Source organism: Aedes albopictus, chromosome 3 (genome assembly GCF_035046485.1).
Source record: "Aedes albopictus strain Foshan chromosome 3, AalbF5, whole genome shotgun sequence".
NCBI classification, from domain to species: domain Eukaryota; kingdom Metazoa; phylum Arthropoda; class Insecta; order Diptera; family Culicidae; genus Aedes; species Aedes albopictus.
The window spans coordinates 139,934,860-139,961,337 of record NC_085138.1 but is presented as its reverse complement, the minus strand read 5'-3'; the positions used below and the strand labels follow the sequence as shown (position 1 = coordinate 139,961,337).

The 26,478-nt window shown below is 42.8% G+C and overlaps 1 protein-coding gene across 3 annotated transcripts in view; it reads right to left on the bottom strand.

Moving 5' to 3' along the window:
* Nucleotides 1–3,559: 3,559 nt before the first annotated feature.
* The window catches only part of LOC109405715 (protein crumbs), a 67,372-nt gene continuing 44,453 nt past the window's right edge, over nt 3,560–26,478 (bottom strand). For all 3 annotated transcript variants that reach the window (XM_062856284.1, XM_062856283.1, XM_062856285.1), the window contains 5 exons: nt 23,400–24,556; nt 23,209–23,336; nt 22,848–23,092; nt 22,607–22,778; nt 3,560–5,155 (listed from right to left, as the gene is read on the bottom strand). In XM_062856284.1, coding sequence (XP_062712268.1) covers nt 4,925–5,155; nt 22,607–22,778; nt 22,848–23,092; nt 23,209–23,336; nt 23,400–24,556 — 1,933 coding nt within the window. In that variant the 3' untranslated portion in view covers nt 3,560–4,924. The remainder of the gene's footprint in view (nt 5,156–22,606; nt 22,779–22,847; nt 23,093–23,208; nt 23,337–23,399; nt 24,557–26,478) is intronic.

Below are 26,478 nucleotides of genomic sequence, written 5' to 3'. Positions count from 1 at the left end.
GTTAGTTGGATGCCCTCATATGTAAACCCCATGCCCCAATCTACAAAAAAGGATATAGGCTAGAGGGTGCTAATAACAGATGGATTACCCTTTCGAATTCGACGTATAAAATACTGTCGCGTGTTAAACAGACTGCAACCTTTTGAAGAACCCTTCGTTGACGAATACCAGGCTAATTTTCGTGAGGACTGATCAACGAAAATGTTTTTAATACCTGCGGATGATACTATGACATATTTCGAAAGTATAGCTCACCATTTGTTCATTGGTTTTAAATCAGACCAAGATTCACTGAAAAGAAATTAGCTTTGCCATATTATGTCGAAACATGTGTTTCCGGGGAAACAAATTAAGCTGATAGATCAAAATCAAGTGTTCGGATCATAGACGAAGTGTCTGGCTCATTTATGACCTTGGATGGATTGAGACACAGTGACGCACTGTCAAAAGAAGAAAACGAGAATAGGCTGGATGATAAACTCGACCAAGTCGAAGTACATGATTGCGGGTAAATATAGAGGTAGGCCTAGTGGTGTTCGTTCTGAGGTAATGTTTGATGGGGATGTGTTCAAAACTGTTGAAGGATTAATTTTACTTGGAACACTTGGGACATGTTATAATGACGCTTATTGTGAAGTGAAAAGGCTTATTGCAGGGCCTTTTGCGCAGAGCTGAGTGAACTTACAGGGGATACTCAAAATAACTGGGACACATTTCAAAAAATGTTCAACTAGCTGTAACTTTTCGAAAACGGCATCAAATAATCTCAAATTTTTACTGTAAGTGCATCAACTTGAGAAAGCTTTTTTTTTCTAATAGCTCATTATATTAGTCATAAGTGATCAAACTTTCATTGCTTTCGGTTAGTTGAGCCCGGAGATATAACAGCTTAAAAGTTGCCTATCGGATAATTTTACCTTTTTCTAGAATCTTTTTAACTTCGTGTAGAATAGCTCGATCTTTTCCAACCACTGGACCACTGATACACAACTAGTTGATGAACTAACAGTAAAAATTTGAGAATATTTGATGCGCTTTTCGAAAAGTTACAGCTTTTGAACATTTTTTGAGAAGTGAAAATTTTACCTGTCCCAGTTATTTTGAATATCCACTGTACTATTAATCACGCCGACGACTTGGGATCGAATCCCACGTCCGGCAAACTTACGAATGTGAGTTCTTCGGAAGGGAAGTAAAGCCGTTGGTCCCGATGTGAATTAACCGCGGGTTGAACATCAATGACTGAAACAAAAACAACGCGGGTCCTAACATCAATGACTGAAACAAAAACAACTTTTTTTTTCTTGCAAAATCTCAGCAAGAATTTCTGAAAAAATCTTAGTAGGAACGTCTCTTTGGAAGAATCATCTTCTTCTTCTCCTTGGTATAACGCCACTGGGACAAAGCCTGCTTCTCAGCACTTACAGGTATTAGCTGAAAGACACTCTATACCCAAGGAAGCTAAGAATGTATTCTTTACGAAAAGTTCCTGAAACGAAATTATTCCTGGAACTTTTCATGTAATTACTGCTGATATTCTTAAAAAACAATCTGCTGTGCTTCAACCAAAATTTCCTGGTGTGATTTCTACAGAGATTTCTACAGGAATTACAAAAACAAATAACCTACCAAGTAATTCCAGCTGGCAATTCTTCGTAATTCTTTAGAAATTCTTCCAGGAGTGCAGTTGGTATTTATGCTGGAAATTCCTAGTGAAATACACTAGGAAGTCTTGCTGAGATTCCTCGGTAAATTCCTTTTGGAACTCTTCCAGGACTCCTCATAACATCAATGACTGAAAAAACAACTGTTTTTTTTTCTTGAAAAATCTCAGCAAGAATTTCTGATAAAAATCTTAGTAGGGACGTCTGTCTGGAGGAATCATCTTCTTCTTCTCCTTGGCATAACGTCTCCTCTGGGACAAAGCCTGCTTCTCAGCACTTCCACAGTTATTAACTGAAAGACACTATTCAAGAAAGCTAAGAAAGTTTTCTCAACGAGAAGTTCCTGGAACGACCGGGCATCGAACCCGTCACCCTCAGCATGGCCATGCTGTATATCTATGCTTTTAACAGCTGTGGAGCTGTGGAGCCATATATAGGAATCCAAGCAGGAGTCCAAGAGTTTCTACAGGAATTCTTCTAGATAATCGTCTAGGATCCTGTAGTTTTCTTCAGAAGTTCTTCACAGATTTTTCGAAAGATTCCCCTTGGAAGGGGTTTCATGGGGAATTCGTGCTGAGATTTTTCAAGGATTTACAGCACGAATATTGCTAATTAATACTCTTAAGAGTCCCACAGGCATTCCAAGAGGGTTTCTTGCAGATATTGTATGGAAAACACAGAAAAAATCACGGAGGATTCCTGTTAGAAATGTCTTCAGGAATCCCAGTAGCAGTCTTGAAGCAATCCCTGTAGTAGTTCTAAAACAATCTCAAAAGGAATCACAGCAGAAATAACGGGAATTCTTGAAAAAATCCCTCAAGGAATTTATGAAGAAATTCTTGGAGCAATTCCTAGACAAATCACTGTAACTTCAAATAGAATCCCTGTTCGGAATCACGGGAGAAATTTTTGGAGAAATCCTTGCAGGTATTTCTTCTGTAATCCCAACAGGAATTTCTAGAGAATTCCATCAAGCATTTTTGGAGGCACAGTTATTCTTAGAATTCCTCCAAAAATTGGTGATGGGATTCCTCTAAAGTCTAAATATGTTTGTTTTCAGAGGTTTCTGCATGGATTCTTTTACATATGTTACTGTTATTTCTCCAAGGATTCTTCCAGAGATTTCTCTGAGGATTCCTATAGAAATTCGTTTCCCAATTCCTCCAGAGATTTTTCCAACGATTCCTTTGTAAATTTCTTTTGCAGATATTCCTAGGTACTTGGGTTTCTCTAAAATTCCAGCCAAACTTCGTGGTAGATTCTATCAGAAATTTCTCAATAAATCCTCAAGGAATAGAGCAATACCATCGAGAATTCCTAAAAGAATCTCAAGGTGATTTCCCACAGGAATTACTGGCAACATTCTAGGAAAATTTCTTTAGTAAACCTCGTAGATAAGAAATCACAGCAGCTACTTTTGGAAGAATAACTTAGGTCCCGTACCCCGCAACTTCGCTCTGTATAAGACGCTGATTATTCCGATAGCCGTTGAGGAGTAGACATTATGCAGATAGACCGAAAAGCATGAATGACGAGTTGTATCAAGTGTACAAAGAAGCCAGTTTCTATTGTGATACGATTAAAATACGGCCAACTTCAGAGGATTGAACACGTAGTGTGAATGTCGGAAGAAAGGTCAAAGCAATATTCAACAGGGAATCAGGTAGAGGTCGGCGACTTCATGGATAACGTGCGCGGTTGAAGAAGACTTTCCCAGGCTGAACGTTTGGGGAAAATAGGGGAACATCTCTCAAGACCGACGAAGATAATGCTCTATTGTAACCCGTTGGGTTAAAGCAAGATTTCAAACAATGTTTTGAATTCGAAAGGTCATTACAAATTCAAGGTTACCAATGCTTGTGATATTTTTCTGATCCAAATGGAAACTAGACTCATTTATTTAAATATCTGTTTTATTTTACATAGTTATCCTAGCAACGACGACGCAGGTATAGATCTAAAAATATACGTTCTACGATCTACTTTACAAAATATAGATTTCTTCTGCCTTCCGCTAACGTTTAAAAACAAAAAGAAGATGAAGAAAAGTTAGATATTGTTCGCATACTGCTCACCAATAGCTCTGGTCTGTTAGAAGCAAACCTGCAACGGTTCCCTATCGTTTCTGCATTGCCTCTTTGAAGGTTCAAAATTGTATTTTTTTTTTCATTTGGGACCATTTGTATTGTCTGACTATATCTACGATTTGCTTAAAATGCTACATTTCATTAAAAGATAGTTAGTTTTAAAAGTAAGGCATCATCTATCATCGTTTCGCTTCAGGAATGTCAGTCGGCAGCAAAGGGCTTGAAACATAAATAATAGGTCGTGCGGTACTTAAGGTAAATTTATTTAGACGGTCTCAGAATAATCTGAGGCAGTCAGACATCCGAGAGACGGTTTCCATGAGGCGACACTAGAAGCTTTTCAACGCTGCATGTTCGTCCATATGTAGTAGGAGTTATAAATAAAAACAATCCAGAACATGGTTGGAATGGTGCAGTCAGTTCGACTGTTTTCCGAAGGAAAATACGGCACTTGAATTTAGATGTTAGCTTTCTTGTTCATGCATGCTTACTGGATAGGTCACAGACTAATGGACGGAGTTTGTAATAGTCCTGCAAGCTCGAAGGAATGTTATAATTTCATTAGGGTATAAAAAGTTTCTATTAAAAGATTCGTTCTCCTGAAGAAAGTGCTTCGCTTTATGTTAAAATATTTTCTTTCTTATCGTACTGCATCTAGAGGGTAGGATTTATATCACAATATGTCTTTTCTAAGTATTAATTAAAATGTTTTTTTTTCTCGCGCCTTTCGTTTGTTCGTTCCAGTTGTTTTTTTTTTCAATCTAGTAAAACACATCAGTTCGCATTCAGATAGTTTGATTGAACTAGCTTCCTTTATACCTACAGGTGGTCACAGTAGGTTTATTTTTCCTTCTCTGTCCACGCCACTCGAGGTGTGGATTAATTAAGTAAGTCTTGCCTTAGCCTACATTTGAGTAAAAGATTTGTTTCTATTCACAATATAATGTAACCAACAAACGGATGGGCACGTGCCTTCAACAAGATCATAATATTTCCACATATCTACAAACGATACCGGAACGGTTTGGTGTGTACCCAGTAGCAAGAAGACCTCCTCAGGTCTCCTCTCTGTTTTGAATTTCGCGATAAAACAAAGTTTACAAAGTATCTAAAGAGTAAAGGTACAACAAAGAAACATACACAAAAATAAGTCCCGCTTTTTGTTTTGGCCTATTAGATGAGTCGTTCCTCGGGTGGCGGTTTTAGCACGTTGTCCATCTCCAGTCTTGGGTTGCAGTACTCTTGGGCGCTGGGGCTGTACGTTCCGCGGGTGGCCCGTTTGTTGCGGGCCGTCACCAGGAAGGCTCCGATCAGGGCACCCGCTATCGCCAGGATACCGATGACCACTGGTACCACGATGAGAGCGATGTCCGCACCGGATGCTCCCTCAGCCTCCAGCGTGGCCTGTTGATGGGGAGGAGGAGACAAAATTGTTGATCATGCATGTTTAAACTTGTAATCCCAGAAGGAATACTATTCGTGCATTTGAGTTAATCTATACATGCGTCTTATGATAGCGTATGATGATGTGTTAGTTGCACCAAAAGAGGCAATCATGCCATTGTAAACAATATTAAACTATGGAAAATTATTAATAGAAATGTTCACCGTTCACCGACACGCATTATTTAGCGATGCAAAGATATTCCCCCTAAAATATTTCTAGAAATCCGCAAAACAACTTGCAAAGATTTTGTCGAGTATCTCGATGAAAACACGTTGTGCAATTTCTCATATATGCATAAAAATCATTCAATGTTTTACGGAAGGTCAAGGATTTACTGCGATACTAATAAGGTTGATGCATGCCTCGCGAAGTGGATAAAAACTAACGGTTCAGACTGTAGACGAAATGACCACCTGGTTCGTGACCTTAGATGGTTAAAGTAGTGTGCTGCTGAACTATCCAAATTACATGTGTTTATAATGTTTCCCGTGAAGTGAACGACGTATTGTAGCTACGAATAGGGCCATCTACAGACTAAGTAAACAGCTTGATTTCCGTAACTTGCCTCCGCAAACCAAATTGAGTCTGTACAAAACGATGCGGTTGGTAAAGGCTGGGTAATATTTGCCATAGGTACGTTGAATATCTAAAGAAATAAAACTTCTTTAACAGATCTTGGCCTCTTAATTGCTATGCTTAACTCCTCGTGTAATAAGCTGAGGTACAGTTATACTAGCGAAGAACGAATGAACGACCCCAGTTGGAACCAGTGAATTTGGAGCCATCAGCTAGGATTTTAGGCTGCTATCTTGGATATTCTGGTCGCCATTTTTGAACTCCAAACATCTACTCCATATCAAATATGCCCCATATTGCTTGGTTTAACAGCTTTAAACTTCATTAAACAGACGCCATCTTGAATGTGGAACCGCCATATTGGATATTGTGGTCGGCAGTTTTTAGAATCTAGACATGTCCCACATTCCAAATATATCCCATATTGCATGGTTTTAGAGCCTAAAACATCATTAAACATCCGCCATCTCAAATTTGGAGCTGCAATCTTGGATTTTAGACCGCCATCTTGGATATTCTGGTCGCCATTTTCGGAGTCCAGATATATTCCCTACCAAACATACCCATATATTGCATGGTGCCTATATTACATGGTATTAGAGCCTAAAACTTCATTAAACAGCCGCCATATTGGATTTGGAGTAGCCATCTTGAATTTTAGATCGCCATATTGGATATTCTAGTCGCTGTTTTTAGACTCCAAACTTCCCCATTCCAAATATACCCATATTTGGGTGTAGATTTAGAGCTTTAAACACCATTAAGTAGCTGCCATCTTAAATTTGGAGCCACCATCTCGGATGTTAGACCGCCATCTTTGATATTATGGTCGCCCTTTCTGGACTCCAGACATCTTCCCCATACCAAATATACCCCATATTGCATGGTTCCAAGGCCTAAAACTAAACATTAAACATACGCCATCTTGAATTTTGAGCTGCCACACTTTGGTGTACGAGAAAGAAAAAATGCGTAAACAAGTCAAGTCACGGAAGATGTGAAAAACTATAAGTTTCAGAGGGATCCATAATGTTTCAGGTGGGGTTTTTAGGGAGAGAGGGAGACAAGGGGTTGCGGGACGTTTCAGGGGGTTTTAGAGACGTTTAGGGAAATTTCAAGAGATGCTAGGATGTTTCAGAGGGCTTTCAGGGGCACTTGAAGGGGTTACAGGACGTTCATGGAGATTTCAGAAGTGTTCAAGGGTTCCAGGATGTTCCCAGGGGGAGCTTTCAGAGGCGTTTCAAGGGATTACAGGGCGTTTCAGGAAGGGTTAAGCGGCGCTTAAGAAGGTTTAAGGAGCTTCTGGGGGCTCCATGATGCTTCAGAGGGTTTAAGAAGCGTTTTAATGTGTTTCAGGGTGTCAAAGCAGTTACAGGACATTTCAAATTTGGAGAGTTTCAGAGATTTCTAGGATGTGTCAGATGAGTTTCTAGGGGCGTTTCAGGACGTTTTATAGAGGTTTTAGGACGTTTTATAGAAGTTTCAGCGGCGTTTTAGTGGCGTTTCAACGGCATTCAAGGGATTTCAGGGGGTTCCAGGATGTTTCAGGTGAGCTTTTAGGAGCGTTCCAATGCATTTTAGAGCGTTTCAATGGGTCACATGACATTTCAGAGAGGTTTCAGATGTGTTTCATGGGGTTTTAGAAAGACAATTCACACCGTCTTCAGCCAGAGGCTGCACAGACTGAACACATTACTTACACTAGACAACGGATAACACAGAACACCCAGTGGCCCAGTGATGAATTTTTCGTTTGACGAAAAGTTTCCACCGATTGGAGCGGGAATCAAACCCACACTCCGAGGCTTACGATACGCCTAAACGATTGCCGCCGCTAACCACACGGCCACGATGCCGTGAAGGGAGCTTCAGGGAGTATTAGGATGTTTCAGGAGGGCTTTTAGTTACAACATATTCAGGGTGATTTTAGCGGCGTTTGAGGCTATTTCAGAGGGTTTCAGGGGCTCCCGGACGTATCCAGTGGGCTTTTAGAGGCGTTTCAAGACGAAATGCACTGCAATTCGTCCAGAACACCCTGAAATACCGTCGGACTCCATGTATCGCACCTGGAACCCTCTGAAACCTCCTAAAATGCCATTGTTACGGCTCTATAACGTCTCGCCGAACCCTCTGAAACTTCCGAAATGCCTCAGAAATTCACCCAAAATTCCTTCGGTTCCATGTAATGCATCTTTCTACCCTTTGAAACCCCAAGTAGTTCAATCCCTGAAAATGCCTATATAACGCTTCTATACCGTCTCGGAAACCCGCCGAAAATTCTCCAAAAGCCTCAGAAACCCCCGAAAATACCCTCGGACCTCATGTAACGCACCTAAGACCATCCGGAACCCAAGAAACCATCATTGTAACACCTCTGTAACGCCTCTGAAACCCGCCTAAAACCGCTAAAACACACCTGAATCTCCCTAAAACGTCATATAATCTCTAGAAACACATTGAAACGGTCCTAAAGCCTACATCATGAAGCTCCCTGAAACCCCCTGAATCCCCATAAAACGCCACTGAAACATCACTGATACGTCCTATAACCCCTTGAAACGCCCCTTAAAGCCCCCCTGAAACATCCTTGAATCGCCTAAAACCTCTAGTCTTTTTTCACATGTACCGTAATTTTTTACGCGGCTTTTTTCAATGTTTTTCGAAATTACGCGTTTTTTTTACGCGGACAGCTTTAAAAAACCGCGTATAAAACTTCAGTGTATTTTTTATCTATTTCTAGGTCTATTTCTCATTTTGCGGGCGACTGATAACGAGTCCTCTGCAAATTTAGAAATTTGGTGTACCGTTCTGCGGTGCCGTTCTACGCATAATCGTCTCATGTTATATGGGAATCTCATGAACCATGGGATAACTGTGCGTAGAACGGCACCGCTTGGTCTCTGAGTTCAGTTCTCATAAGGGACTGTACCTCTCCTGGGGTGGCCTCCTTTCTTGCATAGATAACAACCAGCATCATTGGCGACTACCTCATTGGTAGAGACCCAAGTAACCACGAAGCCGTATATAAGTGCATCAATTTTGTCATATATTGATAATTAAAATTATGAATATAATGCTGCATTACTTTAAACACCTCATTGAAGCAATATTAAAGTCGAAAAGGGCCCCACTAAAATCAAATTAGTGCCACATATTGCAGCACGCTGACAGCCATTGCTAAAGTAATATAAATGCATGTGCTGTACATTTGCATTTCACATGCTTGATACGTGCAACACGAAAAACCAAAACAAAAATCTATTTTTAGCACCGTTTCGTTATTGACGGTGCTGATGCCCCCACACATGAATGTTTTACCCATTATTTTTTTGTCGCCGGGTCGGGAGTCGAACCAGAAGTGTTGAAGACCGCTAGAGATAAGTTTCATACGCGCTGGCACCTTGGACCGTTTCTGCTGCAGTGATAACAACAGATATTTCATTAACTAAAAGGAAACTGTTCTTCTGTCTCAATCATTGTAGTAGAGGGTAAAACGACTATGTCATATGTAATAGAATACAGTAAACTATCACTTTCCGATAAATTACTGATAAATACATAATGCATTAGAAGATATTTAATCAACATAAGAAAATTAAAACCTCGATTAAAACACCCTTCGCACACTTCTCATATGCTAATTGTGATTTCCATCGTTATTGGCATGTGATAGCAGCCTACAGAAAAGAGAAAAGTTCATCTCTAAATAGGTTTTTCTGCCGTCGATCGGTGGCTCAAACGGGGAATCAGTTGGTCGGGAGTCGAAACAGAAATGTTGAAGACCACTAGAGTTGACCGTAAAGTTGTTCAATCTTTTTTTTTTTTTTATTCTTAATCACTTAACCTAATTTACAGCTCTATTGTCCACTAGGGCACTACGTGAGCGATTTCAATTGACAGCTGCACTTACATTTTTTTTTTGTGCAGCGCCTAGATGTATATTCTATTCTACCTTATCGAACTGGTTGCCTTTCTGCTGCTTTCACTTTTCTACTCTATACATGGTAGAAGGATGAGCACAAGGATGATGGATGGCCGTTGTTCCTTTCCAGTCCGATTGGGGGTCCGTTATGAGTAGCAGTTCGCCGATGTCCAGGTATCCGGGTCCGTTTGAGCCACGGGGCTCAGAAGAGGGTCAGTGCCAGCCGCTCTCGGGGGAAGAGCAACTGACGAAAAATTGCAAGTGCCGGGGCTGGGAATCAAACCCATGACCATCCGCATATGAAGCGAACGTGTGACCAACTACGCCACGGGCCCCGGCATTGTTCAATCTTCTTGATTTCATTTGTTTACCATTAGAGTCAAGCTTTTGTAATTGTATTGTTAGAGCAAACTTTGCTAGTTTGTACATTGCATTTATTCAGTTTTTGCAGTGTTGAATTATTGAATTATCTTATATCACCTTTTAATAAACCCGAATGTAAAGAAAAATGCCAATCTAAAGGATTATTGCATGACAAGTGTGGAATTACTGCATTTCGCATTGCAAAAGTTGATATTCAGTCTAATTCGTGCAATGTTATAATGCTTGTGGTTACTTGGGGAGGATTAGCGGCTTTAAAGGGGACCCAACTGACATAAATTTCACAGCTAACCAAAAAGAGAGCGTAAGCGACAAGGTAGAAAGACCGACGGAGAACCCGTGCGCAAGAGGTTGGACTGGCGAGATCGCCGACACAAGGGATTAGAGTAATATCTGGAGTACCCCCAGAGAGCAGATCGGAGCAGCACGAAGAGGTACAGCGCTAGCAGAGAAATCGAAGATAAGTGGCGTAGACCTCACGCGGGCGCAACATTAAACGCATACCGAAGGTGTTGGTAGTCGCTGAACAACTCGATGCGGGAACACCAGCAGCGGGTGGAACAACAGCAGCAAGACCTCAAACAAGGTCTGCTGAAACTTCGCAAATCAGTGGCTCTAGCCAAGAAGTAGTACGACCTTCTGACCGAAGAGCGGAGCGCTGTCGACGTCTTGCAAGGAGTGGTGGTCCACCCAAACGGAAAACTTCTTCGTTGCTAGCAGCGCAAAGATGGCGCATGATACCATCCAAGCTCACCGGAGCCGTATGGGAGAGGGCAAACCGCCCCACGACTCGAGCTTCATAGCCTAAACCTGGCTGAAAACTCGGGCTGAATTTTCTTCATAATAAAGAGTTTAAAATATGAATAAGTCCGACAGAAGTGCGCGGAACTTCGAAGAGAAGAACGGGGACGGCCAGCGCAAGCAACTAGACTTGTAAGCCGGCTGCGAAACGCGCAAGAGGTAGGGAAACAAAGCCCCAGGAGGCCAACCCCAACAGAAGTAGGGGCCAAACGGATCAAGAAGAAGGCGTTGAGAAAAGTGAAGGCAACCCGCAAGTGCTGGACTTCAAATTTAAGGCGGATGGATACGTACGGCGAGTTACCGAGGGCCATGCAGGGTGAAAAACGGTTCTCTCCTCTGGGTATGGAAGTTAGAAACCTCCGGCGTACCAGGACCGGAGAGATGATGCTAGTGCTCAAGAAGGACACAGAAAAAAATATGTAATTAAAATTCAGCGAGAAATCATGCACATAAAGGGAATGCTAGAGTTAGTGCACTTTTACATGAGATGTAATGTAAAATTACATTACCATCGTGTAAATTTCCGCCAATCATCGCGTGAACCATCATGGATTCCAACCGGTTACGTGACTATTAGCGGAAATTTACACTATTGTATCGTAATTTTACATGATATCTCATGTAAATATGCACTAACTCTAGCATTCCCTTTATGTGCATTATTTCTCGCTGAATTTCACATGAATTTTTTTTTCTGTGGAGGCAGGCAGTTTAAAATCTTGGATGAGTTCACCGCTGCTTCAGAGCAGCTTGCAACCGCCCTCAAGCAGCAGTGTGCGCTAGATGCACCAAGTGCATCGATGCCGAAAGGCTATGCGGAAAGTCCCGGTAAGCAAACAGATCGCCACGGCCAAGTTCCTGGAAGGAGATGTGAACAAGGCCACTGGCTGTAGTCGGCAAGATTAGAGTTGCATGTGGGCTTCACAATCGCGAAGATTAACGGGGTATACTACTGCAGTGGTTATGCACCCCCAGGTGGCCAGTCTACCCAAGTAACCAAAAGTTCCGCTTCCCATGACAAAATGCACTTTCAAGTTCCGCGAAGTTCAGATAAAGTTCCAAATGGAACTTTCTGGCTGCTTAAGAGGCTAACGATGAGCCTTGCTGGAACTTCGGACACAAGTTCCGGCAAGGCTCATTGTTAGCCTCTTAAGCAGCCAGAAAGTTCCATACGGAACTTTATCTGAACTTCGCGGAACTTTAAAGCTGCTTAAGATGCTACTCGGAACTTTGTCGGAACTTTCAAGTTCATTGAAGTTCAGTTCAGGAGCATTGTGTTTCAAAGAAGATTAAATTTATTTCTTTTACAGAAAACAACTGTATGCTTACACAAATAAAAGACAAATATGAAATTATCTAATCAATGAATACTAGGCTTGAGCAAAAAAAAAAATGCCACCCATCGGATTCGAACCGTTAGTCGCTGCGTGAGAACCCTATGCTCTACCACAGTACTACAGCTGCGATTGAGTGGACAGTAGGTAAAGTCTATCTTGAATCGATTTTCTTTCGACAGCTAGTTTTGCACATTTGTACAGTAGTGAAGTTAGCTTGACTTTGTCAAGTGTCTTCAGCAGCGCAGCGGTAAGTCGGCAGGCTATCACGCAGGAGGATCCAGTTCAAATCTACATAGCAGCGACATGTGTGAAATTATAATTATCAAAAGCAATTTCTAGACGTGAAACACAAACCCTCCAACAGGGTTGTGATTCTGAAAAACACATTTTTGAATTTTGTCAAAGTTCTGTCAGAAGCTGCTTAGAAGGCTATCCAGCGTGCTTATGTGAACTTTCAAGTTCCAAAATTACTTAAAAATGAAGCTGCTTAGAAGGCTAATGAGCAACTTCGAACAAGCTGCTTAGCTTATAAAGTACCCTTTTATCTGAACTTTTGGTTACTTGGGTATGCTAGATTCGCTATCACGCGCACTAGTGAGATTGAGTCCCATGGTCATCGATGGAGGCTTAAATGCCTGGGCGGATGAGTGGGGTAGTCGCTCAACTAACGCGAGAGACTGGGCTCTACTCGTGGCTAGACTGAACGTGGATGTTGCAAACGTAGGCAACAAAAAACCTACAGTAGGAACGATGCAGAGTTCAACATCGATGTGACCTTCTGGAGCCCGGGTCTAAACCCTAGCTCTGACCGAAGGGTCGACGATAGATACACGCACAGTGACCATCTGGCGATTCGATACAGGGTGGAATACGGAGGAAGACGGCCACAGCCGAAGGTCGCCGACCGTCATCGGGGAGGGCTGACCTCGCGTTTCGATAAGCCGGCATTTGTGGAGCGATTGCTTATGGAGGGTAACATCGACGATCTAGCCTGCGATGATCTCTAGTCGGAACCCTAAGCCGTGCATGTGACGTGGCAATGCCAAGGTGATTCCTACCCAGAAATGGATGCAAACAAGTGTACTGGTGGTGTCCAGAAATTGCAGAACTCTGCACATTTTGCCTAAGCGCTAGAAGGAGGGTGCAAAGAGTTCACACAGATGAGGGTAGAATTGAACAAAGTGAGGCCTAAAGGGCGGCCAAATTGGCTCTGAACCAAGAGATTAAGGCACGTAAGTGGGCATGCTTCGAAAATCTCTGCCAGGCAGCCAAGCACCACGGGAAGCCACCTAGCGACCCGTCGGCATACATACCTATCTGCTTTCTTGACACCGCTAGAACACTGTTGGAACGGGTCATTCTGTCGAGGCTGATGGTCTATACTGAGAAATCCGATGATTCTAGCCTCTCGGATAACCAGTTCGGCTGGTTGATATCGATGGTGGACGCTATTAGGGCAGTAACCAAAACGACAGTGGTCGTCACGCTGGACGTGAAGAATGCGTTCAACAGCGTCAGCTGGACCAGCATCGAGTGCCGTATACACCACCTAGGAGTCCCGGATAGCCTTTGCCGATTACTGGAGCGTTACTTCCAGAATAGGGTGCTAAGGGACCATTCATAAACCACGTAGACCTGGGGGGGGGGGGTGGTTCTGACCAAAGTCTACGCTCCTTACAAATTTAAATTTTTCTAATGACACCGAGGAAGGCGAGAGGAGCTACAACATCTCCGTGGGGTACCTCAGGGTTCCATCCTGGACCCTGAGCTATGAAACACGGCGTAAGATGGCGCATTGTCATATAGCTCGGCAATAGCTCGAGAAAGCGTTAGCTGCTCGTGACAGTGGCGGTCTCCATACTACGGTATGGCGCCGCCGCGTAATCGAGTGCGCTAGGAGTCAACCGAAGAACAGCTATGGCAGATTATGCACGAATACGGATTTCCGGATAAACTGATACGATTGTTCAAGGCGACGATGGATCGAGTGATGTGCGTAGTTCGAGTATCAGGGACACTCTCGAGTTCCTTCGAATCTCGCAGAGGGCTACGGCATGGTGATGGTCTTCAACAGCTATCTACAAAACGCTGATTAGACCGGTAGTTCTCTATGGAAACATGAACCCTACGTGCAGAGAACCAACGCGTCCTTGGAGTTTTCGAACGGAAGGTGTTGCGTACCATCTACGGCGGAGTGCAGATGGAAGACGGCACTTGGAGAAGGCGAATGAACCACGAGCTGCATCAGCTGCTGAGAGAACCAACCATCGTTCACATTGCGAAAATCGGGAGGCTACGGTGGGATGGTCACGCCATTAAGATGTCGGATAGCAACCCGACTAAAATGGTTCTCGAGAGTCATCCGACCGGTACAAGAAGACGTGGTGTGCAGTGAGCTAGATGGTTCGATCAGGTGGAGGACGATCTTCGACGGACCGTTCGCAGAATGCGGAACTGGAGACACAAAGCCATGGACCGAGTAGAATGGAGACGGCTTCTAGGTATGTACAGCAGAGGCCACTCAGGTCTTAGCCTAACCGGTAAGGTAAGGTAAGGTAAGGGGTCAACCGAAACATGAAGTGACTCGAGAGTACCTACAGGCTGATCCCGGTCAACCATTTCACAAACTTCGTTAAAGTTCTTTACCAAAATGTAAAGATTAATGTCGACTATTCTTTACTAGTTAGTTCGTTACAAAAATTCAAACATCTTCATCGATCGATAACGAAACTTGAAAAATATCCTTTATCGGTCATAAGATAAAAACCTTTACCGAAACGTAAATTTATTTCGTTAAATTCCATGTTGTCGCTGGAACTTCGGTTTCCTTTATGAATATTTATCGGAAAATATTCATTTTCCGATATCAACGTAACTTTGCATATTGGTATCGAAACACAAATATCAGTCACGATGCTCCTTTATCGTTCTGCTCGGTATCGTTTGATGAAGCTGAGCAAAGGTATTCTGGGTATTCTGATACTTTGGATGACAGGATGAATGTTTTGGTTTTGCCCGAGTTAGAAAAAAAGAAACCAAAGTGAAAAGACGGTTTCTTAGGTCCAGATAAGGCCGGATTTCACCGGATTGCTCCCCGGGACAGCAATCCAGGACAGGAGTTTATGCTGTCGGTAGGTACATATGAAATTTCATTCGCAGTAGGAAGCCACTGCGCCGCACCGTCGTGTTGGTTGGATGATTACCCCTCTGATGATTCCCGTGCTCCAGGAAAACTTACTCCTGCGCTAAAGGTTGACCGGGCGGGAACCTTTATGAAATTATGTGGATCTTATTTGATTTGAAAAATTGAGATTTCCCAACAAAGATTCAGTTCATAAATGCTTGATAAACCTTAGCGCTGTTGCATCTTTGGGAATTATCGTAAATTACTAATTGGTAATTGGTTCTATGTTGCGATGAAGGAATATATGCCTTTGGCCAGCCATAATCTTAGAAATAGTGTGTGACTCAGTAAGTAAGCATCAACATAATACCTTCAAGTTCCTATGAATATATCAGGTATCAGTAGGTCGGCTCTAGAGGCACGTTCTCCTCCATTCGGGAAATTTGTGCCATCGCCATGAACACGAGCCTATTCATCATTTACCTGACGGAGAAGGGAAGGAAAAAGGATAGGACATGGGAAAGGACAGGTAAGGGAATAGGGTCGTCATACTCGCAAAAGCGTACCACAATGGGTTCACATAGCGTCCTGAAAAGGACACTGTAATAACGCATAAGCGTGCCACAATGGGTTCAAACAGCGCCCTGAGAAGGGCACTGTGATAATGCATAAAGCGTAAAGAGAGCCTATAGCTCTTTACCACAGCGGGTCAAGAACAACAGAACATCCTGAAGATTCAGGTTTCTGAAGTCAGTTTCACTTAATAAGTGTTTCCCGAGTACTCGGAAACGCAATTGCGCAAAAGCTGGACAGTTACATATTAAATGATACGAAGTTCCATAATCGGATTCACAGCTATCACATGCAAATGAATCAGCTTGCTGAATATTCGCCATGTGATAACTGAGTCGGCAGTGGCCAGTCAATGCTTTGACCAGCATGCTGCAATTCTGCTTTGACAGATTTGTTAGATACTTTGCCACCCCTAGAGATGGCTCAGTACAATACAATTTTGTTTGACGACATGACTCCAAACTATTCCAGTATTGTTTGTGCTGAGTGGCAGCCCAGGTGTCAATCTGAAGCTTCACCCAACACTTGGATACCGGAATAGCTGGCTCAGGGCCGATGAAGTCATGTGATGCTCCAGTGCGAGCTAACTCATCAGCCAATTCATTTCCAGCGATGGAAGAATGGCCAGGTACCCATACAAGGTGAACAGCGTTTGCTGAATTCAGCTCCTCAATTTGAGTTCGACAAGCGATAACTATCTTCGACCTGGAGTTGGCCGAAGCAAGTGCTTTAATAGCAGCCTGGCTATCTGAACAGAAGTATATTACTTTGCCCATTACGTGCTGCTGAAGTGCTGATTGCACTCCGCACATAAGAGCAAAGATTTCGGCCTGAAAAACGGTGCAGTGTCTGCCAAGTGAATAAGACTGATACAGCCTTAGCTCACGAGAATAAACACCAGCACCTGCTCGACCTTCGAGAAGGGAGCCATCAGTATAACATACGATGCCGTCTGAAATACTTCTCTCCAGATAACCAGATGTCCACTCTTCCCGGAAAGGGAATTTCGTGGAAAATGTCCTATATGGAAAATTACAAGCAATTGTAAGATCACTTGAAGCAAGGACAACTTTGTCCCAATTCACCAAAAGTGGAAACAACGAGGTGTGTGTTGAACTGCGGTTCACAGGAGTTTCCTCTAGTAAACCGAGTACCCATAGGCGGTAAGTGCAAGAAAGTGCTTCTTGTTTGAGATGAATGTGTAGTGGGGCAACGTCAAAGAGAACTTCGAGCGCTGCCGTGGGAGTTGAAGAGAACGCTCCAGACATCGCCATTAAGCACATCCTTTGGAGATGGCCTAACTTTGATTGGACCGTTCTCACTTCGCCCTTTTGCCACCACACAAGACATCCATAGGCCAATATTGGCCGAACAACAGTTGTGTAGATCCATTTGATATACTTGGGTTTTAGACCCCAAGTTGTACCAAAGGTTCGCCGGCATTGCCCGAAGGCCATACAAGCTTTCTTGATTCTGAACTCAACATGAGGTGTCCAGGAAAGCTTGGAATCAAGAATGACTCCAACGTACTTTACCTGTTCAGTCACATTGATTTCAGAATCAAAGAGACGTAAAGTTCGAACACCATTACGGTTTCGCTTTTCCGTGAAAAGAACAATAGATGTTTTACTCGGATTTACCGAAAGGCCATATTGGCGACACCAACCCTCAACTACCTGAAGAGCGTTTTGCATCAGGTCGAAAAGGGTGCTGATGCACATACCGACTAACAATGTTAGGTAGTCGTCGGCAAAACCATAAGTAGGAAAACCGCTATTATTGAGTTGCCTCAATAGCGTATCTGCTACGAGATTCCATAAAAGTGGTGATAAGACTCCCCCTTGGGGGCATCCACAAACACTCAATTTCCTAATCGCCGCTTGACGCAATGTCGAGAAGAGATGTCGGTTTTTGAGCATTTGGTGAATCCAATTGGAAATCATTGGAGATATACCATGACCCCGTGCGGCTTCCAATATGGCATCGAAAGGCACGTTGTCAAAGGCACCCTCGATATCTAAGAAAACACCCAAACAAGATTGCTTTTGAGCGAATGCCTTCTCGATATCGTAAACAACTTTGTGTAAAAGAGTCACAGTGGACTTTCCAGATTGGTAAGCATGTTGGTTCACATGAAGAGGCACATTGGCCAGATGAACATCACGGATGTGATGATCGACTATGCGTTCTAAGCATTTCAGAAGAAAAGAGGTCAAACTGATAGGTCTGAAACTCTTTGCTTCTTCATACGACGCGCGACCCACTTTCGGAATAAACTTCACAGTAATATCCCGCCAGGATTTGGGAATATACCCTGTAGCAAAACTGCAAACAAGTAGTTGTTTCAAAACATGTTTGAAATGATCAAATCCCTTCTGAAGCAAAATAGGATAAATCCCATCTGCCCCAGGAGATTTGAAAGGAGCAAAGCTATTAAGTGCCCATTCAATCGATTCTAAAGTTATGATACTCCGAGCCGAAGCTAAAGAATCATAACTACAAGAAAAGACATCAGGTTCATCCGAAGATGTAATATCCACACATCCGGGGAAGTGTGTACTGAATAAACATTCTAAAACTTCCTCATCAGAGGAAGTGAAATCACCATTTGGCAAACGAAGTTCGTTCACTTGAAAATCCTTAGATTTTGCAAGGATTTTGTTCAATCGACTGGCTTCACTCAGACTGGAAACATTTGTACAAAGGTTTTTCCAGCCGGATCGTTCAGCAGACCGAAGAGCTTTCTGGTAGGCCTTGCGAGCCGACCTGAAAGCCTCCGATCCAGCCGAACGTCGTCTGTTCCAACTCTTTCTACATTGTTTCCTGAGCTTCGCCAGATCGGAGTTCCACCAAGGGGTTCCTCTTGTGGTCTTCACAGACCGCAAAGGGCAGGCTTCTTCAAAAGCTTCCATGATGAAGGCCGTTGTAGTATCAACGGCATCATCTAAATCACTTGGAGTGTCAATTGATGGTGAGTATCCTTGAAATTTGGCTGCAACCAAATCGGTAAAGAGATCCCAGTTGGTTGACCGGGGATTCCTGAAACGCAAAGTTTGCGAAGTAACATTCACATGTTCAAACAAGATGTAACGATGGTCAGATAAAGATTCTTCATCTGACACATGCCAATTGGTCAGCTCATGACTAATTCTGCTAGAGCAAAGCGTTATGTCTAACACTTCCTCTCTACCAGATACCATAAAGGTTGGGCGGTTGCCTATGTTAAGTAATCCAAGATCTGTACTACTCAAGTATTCCATCAAACTGGAGCCTCTCAAATTGATGTCTGAGCTGCCCCAGATTATATGGTGAGCATTAGCATCACTACCAACAATTAGCGGAAGGCCTTTTGAAGTGCAGTATGCAATGACTTGCTTGAAAGCATCCGTAGGGGATGGTTCATCATGCGGTAAATAAACCGAACAATAAACGTATTTCCTGTTGAGGTTTCCAACAGATACATCTATTGTGATAGCACATACATCTCTGGTAGTTAGTTCAGAGATGAGTGTAGCAACGATTGCGTTGTTGACAAGCACACATGCTCGAGGCATGACACGTGAGTTTGCCATTTCATTTTTACTGAAAGTAGCAAACACCGGATTCACAAGGTTTCCTAAATAGAAATTCCCCTTACGAAAGTAAGGTTCTTGGACTAACGCCACTTGGGCTGTACCATTTTGCATAAGTCTACAAAGATTGATCGTTGCTGTTCTTTTGTGCTGAAGATTGATCTGAGCTATCCTAACCGTAGCCACTACCCAAACTAGGCAAGAATAAACTCTTAACAATCACAGCACAAAAAAGAACAGCAACAATAAAGCCAGATCGGTATCGATTTGAGTGCGCCAAAGGCGAGGATGCACAGAATACACTGTGTAAAACGCATAATGCGAAACCATATAGGTGAAAATTTAAACTAATTAATAACATCTTCATAATCCCGCCCTTATTCAGCCTCAAGTATGAGATTGAAGAAGGGCAGCTGATTGTCTCGGAGAAACACAAGGTCCACCGCGCTATTGTTCCGGTTAGCACAGTAAGGGCAAATACTGTGGAGGGTGCCCTGGTACTCCACAGGCTCCGTTTGCGGTTAGGTTTTTATTAGACCCCCCTAGCCATTCATTCCTAGGCACGGTAAGCGTAAAGCCGCATAACACCATGAATTAGGGGTCACCTGATTAGTGGATTTCTACCACTGGAACAGGCGGTCCGTAGTGCTATTCTTAGCCAGTTGAACTAACCGCTACCGACACTACACAGCTATCTAGGCTGATCGGGAAAAGAAGTTAATATTGGTGATCAACTTCATACGGGCCCGAAAAGCCGTCAAATTTATTTCGTTAAATTCCATGTTGTCGCTGGAACTTCGGTTTCCTTTATGAATATTTATCGGAAAATATTCATTTTCCGATATCAACGTAACTTTGCATATTGGTATCGAAACACAAATATCAGTCACGATGCTCCTTTATCGTTCTGCTCGGTATCGTTTGATGAAGCTGAGCAAAGGTATTCTGGGTATTCTGATACTTTGGATGACAGGATGAATGTTTTGGTTTTGCCCGAGTTAGAAAAAAAGAAACCAAAGTGAAAAGACGGTTTCTTAGGTCCAGATAAGGCCGGATTTCACCGGATTGCTCCCCGGGACAGCAATCCAGGACAGGAGTTTATGCTGTCGGTAGGTACATATGAAATTTCATTCGCAGTAGGAAGCCACTGCGCCGCACCGTCGTGTTGGTTGGATGATTACCCCTCTGATGATTCCCGTGCTCCAGGAAAACTTACTCCTGCGCTAAAGGTTGACCGGGCGGGAACCTTTATGAAATTATGTGGATCTTATTTGATTTGAAAAATTGAGATTTCCCAACAAAGATTCAGTTCATAAATGCTTGATATACCTTAGCGCTGTTGCATCTTTGGGAATTATCGTAAATTACTAATTGGTAATTGGTTCTATGTTGCGATGAAGGAATATATGCCTTTGGCCAGCCATAATCTTAGAAATAGTGTGTGACTCAGTAAGTAAGCATCAACATAATACCTTCAAGTTCCTATGAATATAAGTTCAATACCCAATTTAGGAAATGATTACAAAAAAATCACAATACATATATGATCAGGAAGGGTGGGTGGTGAGGTAGTTGTTATTTTTAGTTTTTTGATGATTTTGACAGGTCGATAAAACAGAACCCACTATTTTCAATACCGATTTATCTTCAAAAATATTTATCTATCGTTAACGATGTGACTTTGCTCTTATTTAAATTTCTTTAAGAAACGATGACGATCGCTATCGATTTTAGATATGAACGTCTTTAAAGATCGTTATAAAGACATGTAAAGATTTTTAAAGATATGGTTGACCGGGATGTGCCTTAGAGTGGTCAGCGCATACCGCACTGTCTAAAAATACGCGGCATGTGTGATAGTGGGCATGATTCACTAATGGGGGCAGAATTGAAGAATGCTTCGAGCGACGCGGCATAAGAGGCGCGAGACGAATCGCCAGAACATCGTCTATGTTGAAGTGGCAAAGGGAATGGGATTTCTAGTAAGGGTAGATGGGAGGACACACTTCACTTCACTTTAGGTGGCATTATTACAGATTCATTTATTCAAATTATCCCACCATGGTTAAGAAGAAAAAAAGGCTCCCCCGCATGTCCGGAGTTTGCGACAAGACCGCTGGAACACGCGCTCCTTGAATGCCCACGCTTCGTGGATCAAAGGTCGAGTATGCAACAAGTATACGGTAGATATATCATTCCGGGTAACATTGTTGGAAGGATATGTACAGGGGTGGCAAGTAGAGGGTTCTCTGGTCTCCTGAATCATGCTTGAACTACAGAGAAATGGCAGGCTGACCAACAGCAAGTTGTGTATGTCAAAAACTTTTCTTAGACAAACAACATAGTACAGATATGCTTAGTAGACTAGTAAGTTAGATGAGGGAGCGTCCATAAATTACGTCACGCGAAAATTGCCCATTTTCAACCCCCCCCCCTCCCCCCTATGCCACACTTTTTGTATGAGACCTCTGAAATTTGTGTATGGATTGTCACACTTTACTGAACCCCCCCTCTCTCCTAAAAGCGTGACGTAATTTATGGACGTTCCCTGAGAAAAAATTTGCGGGTTAGACATGAAGGTTAGTTAATTGTGAAACTACATATTAGTAGAAAACAGAAACATAACCAAACTTGTGCAATATGTACATTGATGCGTGATGGTTATGTTTTGTGAGATCAAACACCACCGCGGACACAAAACAGTTTAGAAAAAGAATAGAACACTCCCCACAATCTTATCGACATAGTAGTACACCGTATCCATAAAGGAGGTTAATTCAATAACCTGATTCTCGCCATCCTATGGAGAGAGAAAATGAGATGGATGATATGGATACACGCAGAACTCGATGTACACAGCGCAACGAGTAACTTTCACGCAGCGACCGAAAAGACAAAAGAATTTTCACGCAGATTTGTGTAACACCGGATCAACACAAAAAATGTGCTGATCCGGTGTTACACAAATCTGCGTGAAAATTCTTTTGTCTTTTTGCTCGCTGCGTGAAAGTTACTCGTGCGCTGTGTTGTTTCATTTAAGGGTGTATAGGCGTGGTGAGCGTGTTGCTCAGAAGCGTTGTACAAAGCATTATGATTGGTGAAGCAAACAACTAGAAACGTACCTGTTCGGAACAGTTGATTCCGGTGAATCCAACCGTACAGTTGCAGTAATACCTGTGTTCCTTATCACAATCTTCAATGCATTCCCCGCCGTTTTGACACAGGTTCGGATTCTGTATACAGGGATCCACCTGGGCACATTCCTTTCCGCACATTCCTTCGTCACATTGACACCTGAAAAAATCACCCCAAATATGTTACTTAATTCTCTTCGTTAGTAATCATAGTCTGCAACAGCCATACTTGAACGATCCCCTGGTGTTGATGCAGGACCCTCGTCCGCCGCAGTTTATCCGCAGCTCGTAGCACTCGTCGATGTCCACCTCGCAGTTCTTCCCTTCGAAGCCCGTCCCGGTGCAGTTGCATTTGTAGTCGTTGATGAAATCGATGCACCGGCCACCGTTGAAGCACGGCATCGATTCACACTCGTCGATTTCGATTTCGCACAGGCGTCCCGTGTAGCCCGGTATGCAGCGACACACCGGAACCTGTGGCGGGAGATGAAGGATACAGAAATTAGGACTGGATTCCATCACATTCATAAATCGCGACTGACAAAAAATTTAATCATTTTGATTCAGTGACTCGACTCCCAGTTACTTACATTTTCGTCGTTCGTCATGCAAATCGCTCCGTTTTGGCATTCCTCCAGTTGACAGAATGGGACATCGCAAAGTGGCCCGGAGAATCCGGTTTTGCAAGAACATGTAAAGTTATTACCCGTGGTGGAATCTGTTAATATGAAAGTCAATTAGTTCCACATACTTTTTGACCCAGCATTCAAACAACACTCACTGAATCCATCGATACAGATCGACCCGTTCCTGCAGGGCAGGTTCTCGCAAGTTATCAGCCGGAACATTTCGCACTGCGTCCCTGCGTACTCTTCGGTACATTCGCACGAAAATCCAGCCACCAGATCCGTACAGGAGCCTCCGTTCTGGCAAGGGTTGGACATGCACTCGTCGATTTCGAACTCGCACAGGTCGCCTTCGTAACCCTCCAGGCATTGGCACGTGAAGCTGGCCACCCCATCAATGCAGGTCGAGTTGTTCGTACAGTTGGCCGTCAGGCATTCGTCGATGTTTTGCGAGCAGTCATCACTATCGTATCCAGCGGGACAATCGCAGGCGTACTTCTCCGATGGATTGCTGCAAACGCCGCCGTTTTTGCAAGACTGTTGGAAACACAGGATACAGCCTTCTTCCGGTTGACTGGAGTTCAGATTGAAATGAGGACCAGTGAACTGGAACGTGTCCGGATAGATGACGTCATGTGGGAAATACGGCAACAGGTAACCACCGACTCTGGTTTCTCCCAGACATCCCTTGAACGTGGAACCCTTGTCGATTCCACCGTTTACTATGGAATTGTTCTCGATGTGGGAAATGGCAGGCATGCCACCCAGATAGATGTAGTGTTTTCCGGAGAATAGATGTTTGTACGCCAAGTAGTCGATGTCCACGGAAATCGGCGGCTGCGGGTCAAGCATCGTTTCCCATCCCTTCCAGCCGGCCTCCAGTTTGCCGTTGTTCGAAACCTTAATGAAAATTGTGTGCCATCCGTAGTTGTCGTCCTCGTCATACTCGAACCGGTTGTTCTGCGGAAGATCCAACGTGAGCTTCCACGAAATGGTCACCAGTTTGTTGATCGTCGAAATCTCAAAGTACATATCGCTCTCTTGCACGTAGAGCAACGTCCCCCCGAACTTGGTCCTGTAGGAGATCTCGATGGTGTCCATGTTGGTGTCCTTGGTGTACGGCTGCATGTGGTCACCTCCGGCATTGAACACGAACTTCAGCGGTTCGTTGTCATCGTGGAAGGTCATGTTGGAGATGCACTCGTAGCCGGTGTCCAAGTTTTGGCACGTCGCGTTGGAGGGACACTTCTGCAGTTCGCAGAACTGAATCTCCTGGCAAAGTTTGCCCTTGTATCCTCGCGGGCAGGTACACCTGGTGGATGGAAATTGGGGGAAGATCGTGAGCATTCTGGGAGCTTGGTGGAAGATTGTAGAATTTTGTATACAGTACATATTTCAGAAGGGGTTTGTTTCTACATCTTGCGTTGAAGTCTTTTGTGATGTCAAGTCTAAAAAGTTGTTAGTTACACACAGAATGCAAAAGATGCGTGGTATTTTTTTTCATTTTTGTTAGAATTTTGAGTCAAATTCCTTGTGAAATAAAAAAAAAAAAGACGCAGACACGTTCAATGCTTCCAGTGAGCTATTTGCTCTTTGAAGGAAGCACGACACTAGACAACGGACTAGCATGCAACGCCTAGTGGCACAGCCGAAAACTTTTCCTGACAGCTGCGGCGGGAATCGAACCCGCGCTCCTTAGCACGATGCGACTAAAGGCTTGGTGACCTTAGCCGCACGACCACGAAGCCACAAACGAAAAAACTAGTATGTAGTCGCTACAAATACTACTGATGAACAGTTTTATAATATTTTGGAGAATGGGTACATAATAAAATTGTTCATAATAAATTTCTTCATAGATTTTCTTTTGTGGAAATGGATATCCTGGATGGCTTAACATGGATGTATTGGAAGAATTCCCCACGTACCTTCAATTTTACTACGCAGCTTCCCCATATATTTGTCTAACAAGATCTAAGGATTAGCACTGTATGGCATAAATTCTGCAAGAAACTTTAATACGAGCTCTATCAGATTAGGAACTGCTTTACACGGTGTTCAATAAGTTCGGATACACCATATAACTTGAATTAATTTCACATCTGTAATTCAGATTTTCAAAGTAAATGTATTTATTGAAAGGTCATATAACACTGATCAAATATAGCATATGGTTTTGAATAAAGTCTTTTTCTACTTTTTTTCATAAGGCTTAGATGTATCTAAAGTTTGTTAGCTCCGGCACGCTGGAATAATTTTCGATAAGTTGCTCAAGCTACAGAAGTCTAAAACGTTAACTTTTGAGTTTACATCTCACTATACTAAATTAAAATAACAAAATTAATAGACAAAAGCTGTACACTGCTATTTCAGTGATGACATGGTGATAAATTTGCAAGTTTAGTCAAAATGTGCTGAAATCTATGAAAAAGGCATAAATACATTATATAAAGCCAATTTTGGTTCAAATTTGCCACAATAGGAATATAATCAAGTTTTGGAAAAGATAATCATGGATTAAACTGAGATATAACGCAGCCTTGTTTTTTGACAAAACAAAAATCATTTAAACAAGTACAGCGGCAATTTCAGCAATTTTAAAGATCAAAATAAAATGAGTCCGTTCTTCACCCAATCTGAATCTTATAAATTATTTCGTATGGCCATAGTTGCTACCACTAATGCTGAGGACAACAACCATATTTGATTTAACTTAACACCATTACTCAATAAAAACTAGACGAAATACCAATGACAGACATGCGTGCCGGCCGAAAGGAACTTGAGACACATTTGCAATTATTACAAAAGGATAAAGGACAGTTCATTTCAAAACATATACTGTATTTGATCAGTATTTTGTAAGCTTTCAATTGGTACATCCACTTTGCAAAACTGAATTACATATGGGAAATAAATTCAATTTTACTGTGTATCCGAACTTATTGAACACCGTGTAGATACTTGAATGGAATTGATGCATGAATTGATGTTTTTTTGTTTAATTTGTGGTGGAATACTGGTGGAATTCATTGACTCTTGTGGATTACCACGAGGAATACTCCAGCATTGATTCGAATAAATCATCTGCGTTGAGAACATCCCCTGCTGCGTGGCCACGACGAGGCTCTATCAATAAACTACGAAGACTCATTTCTGATCTCAGGCTTCCCCTACCCCTTGTAGATCTTAGACCTTACAAAAATTCCGAAATTCTGGAACTCTCAATTAACT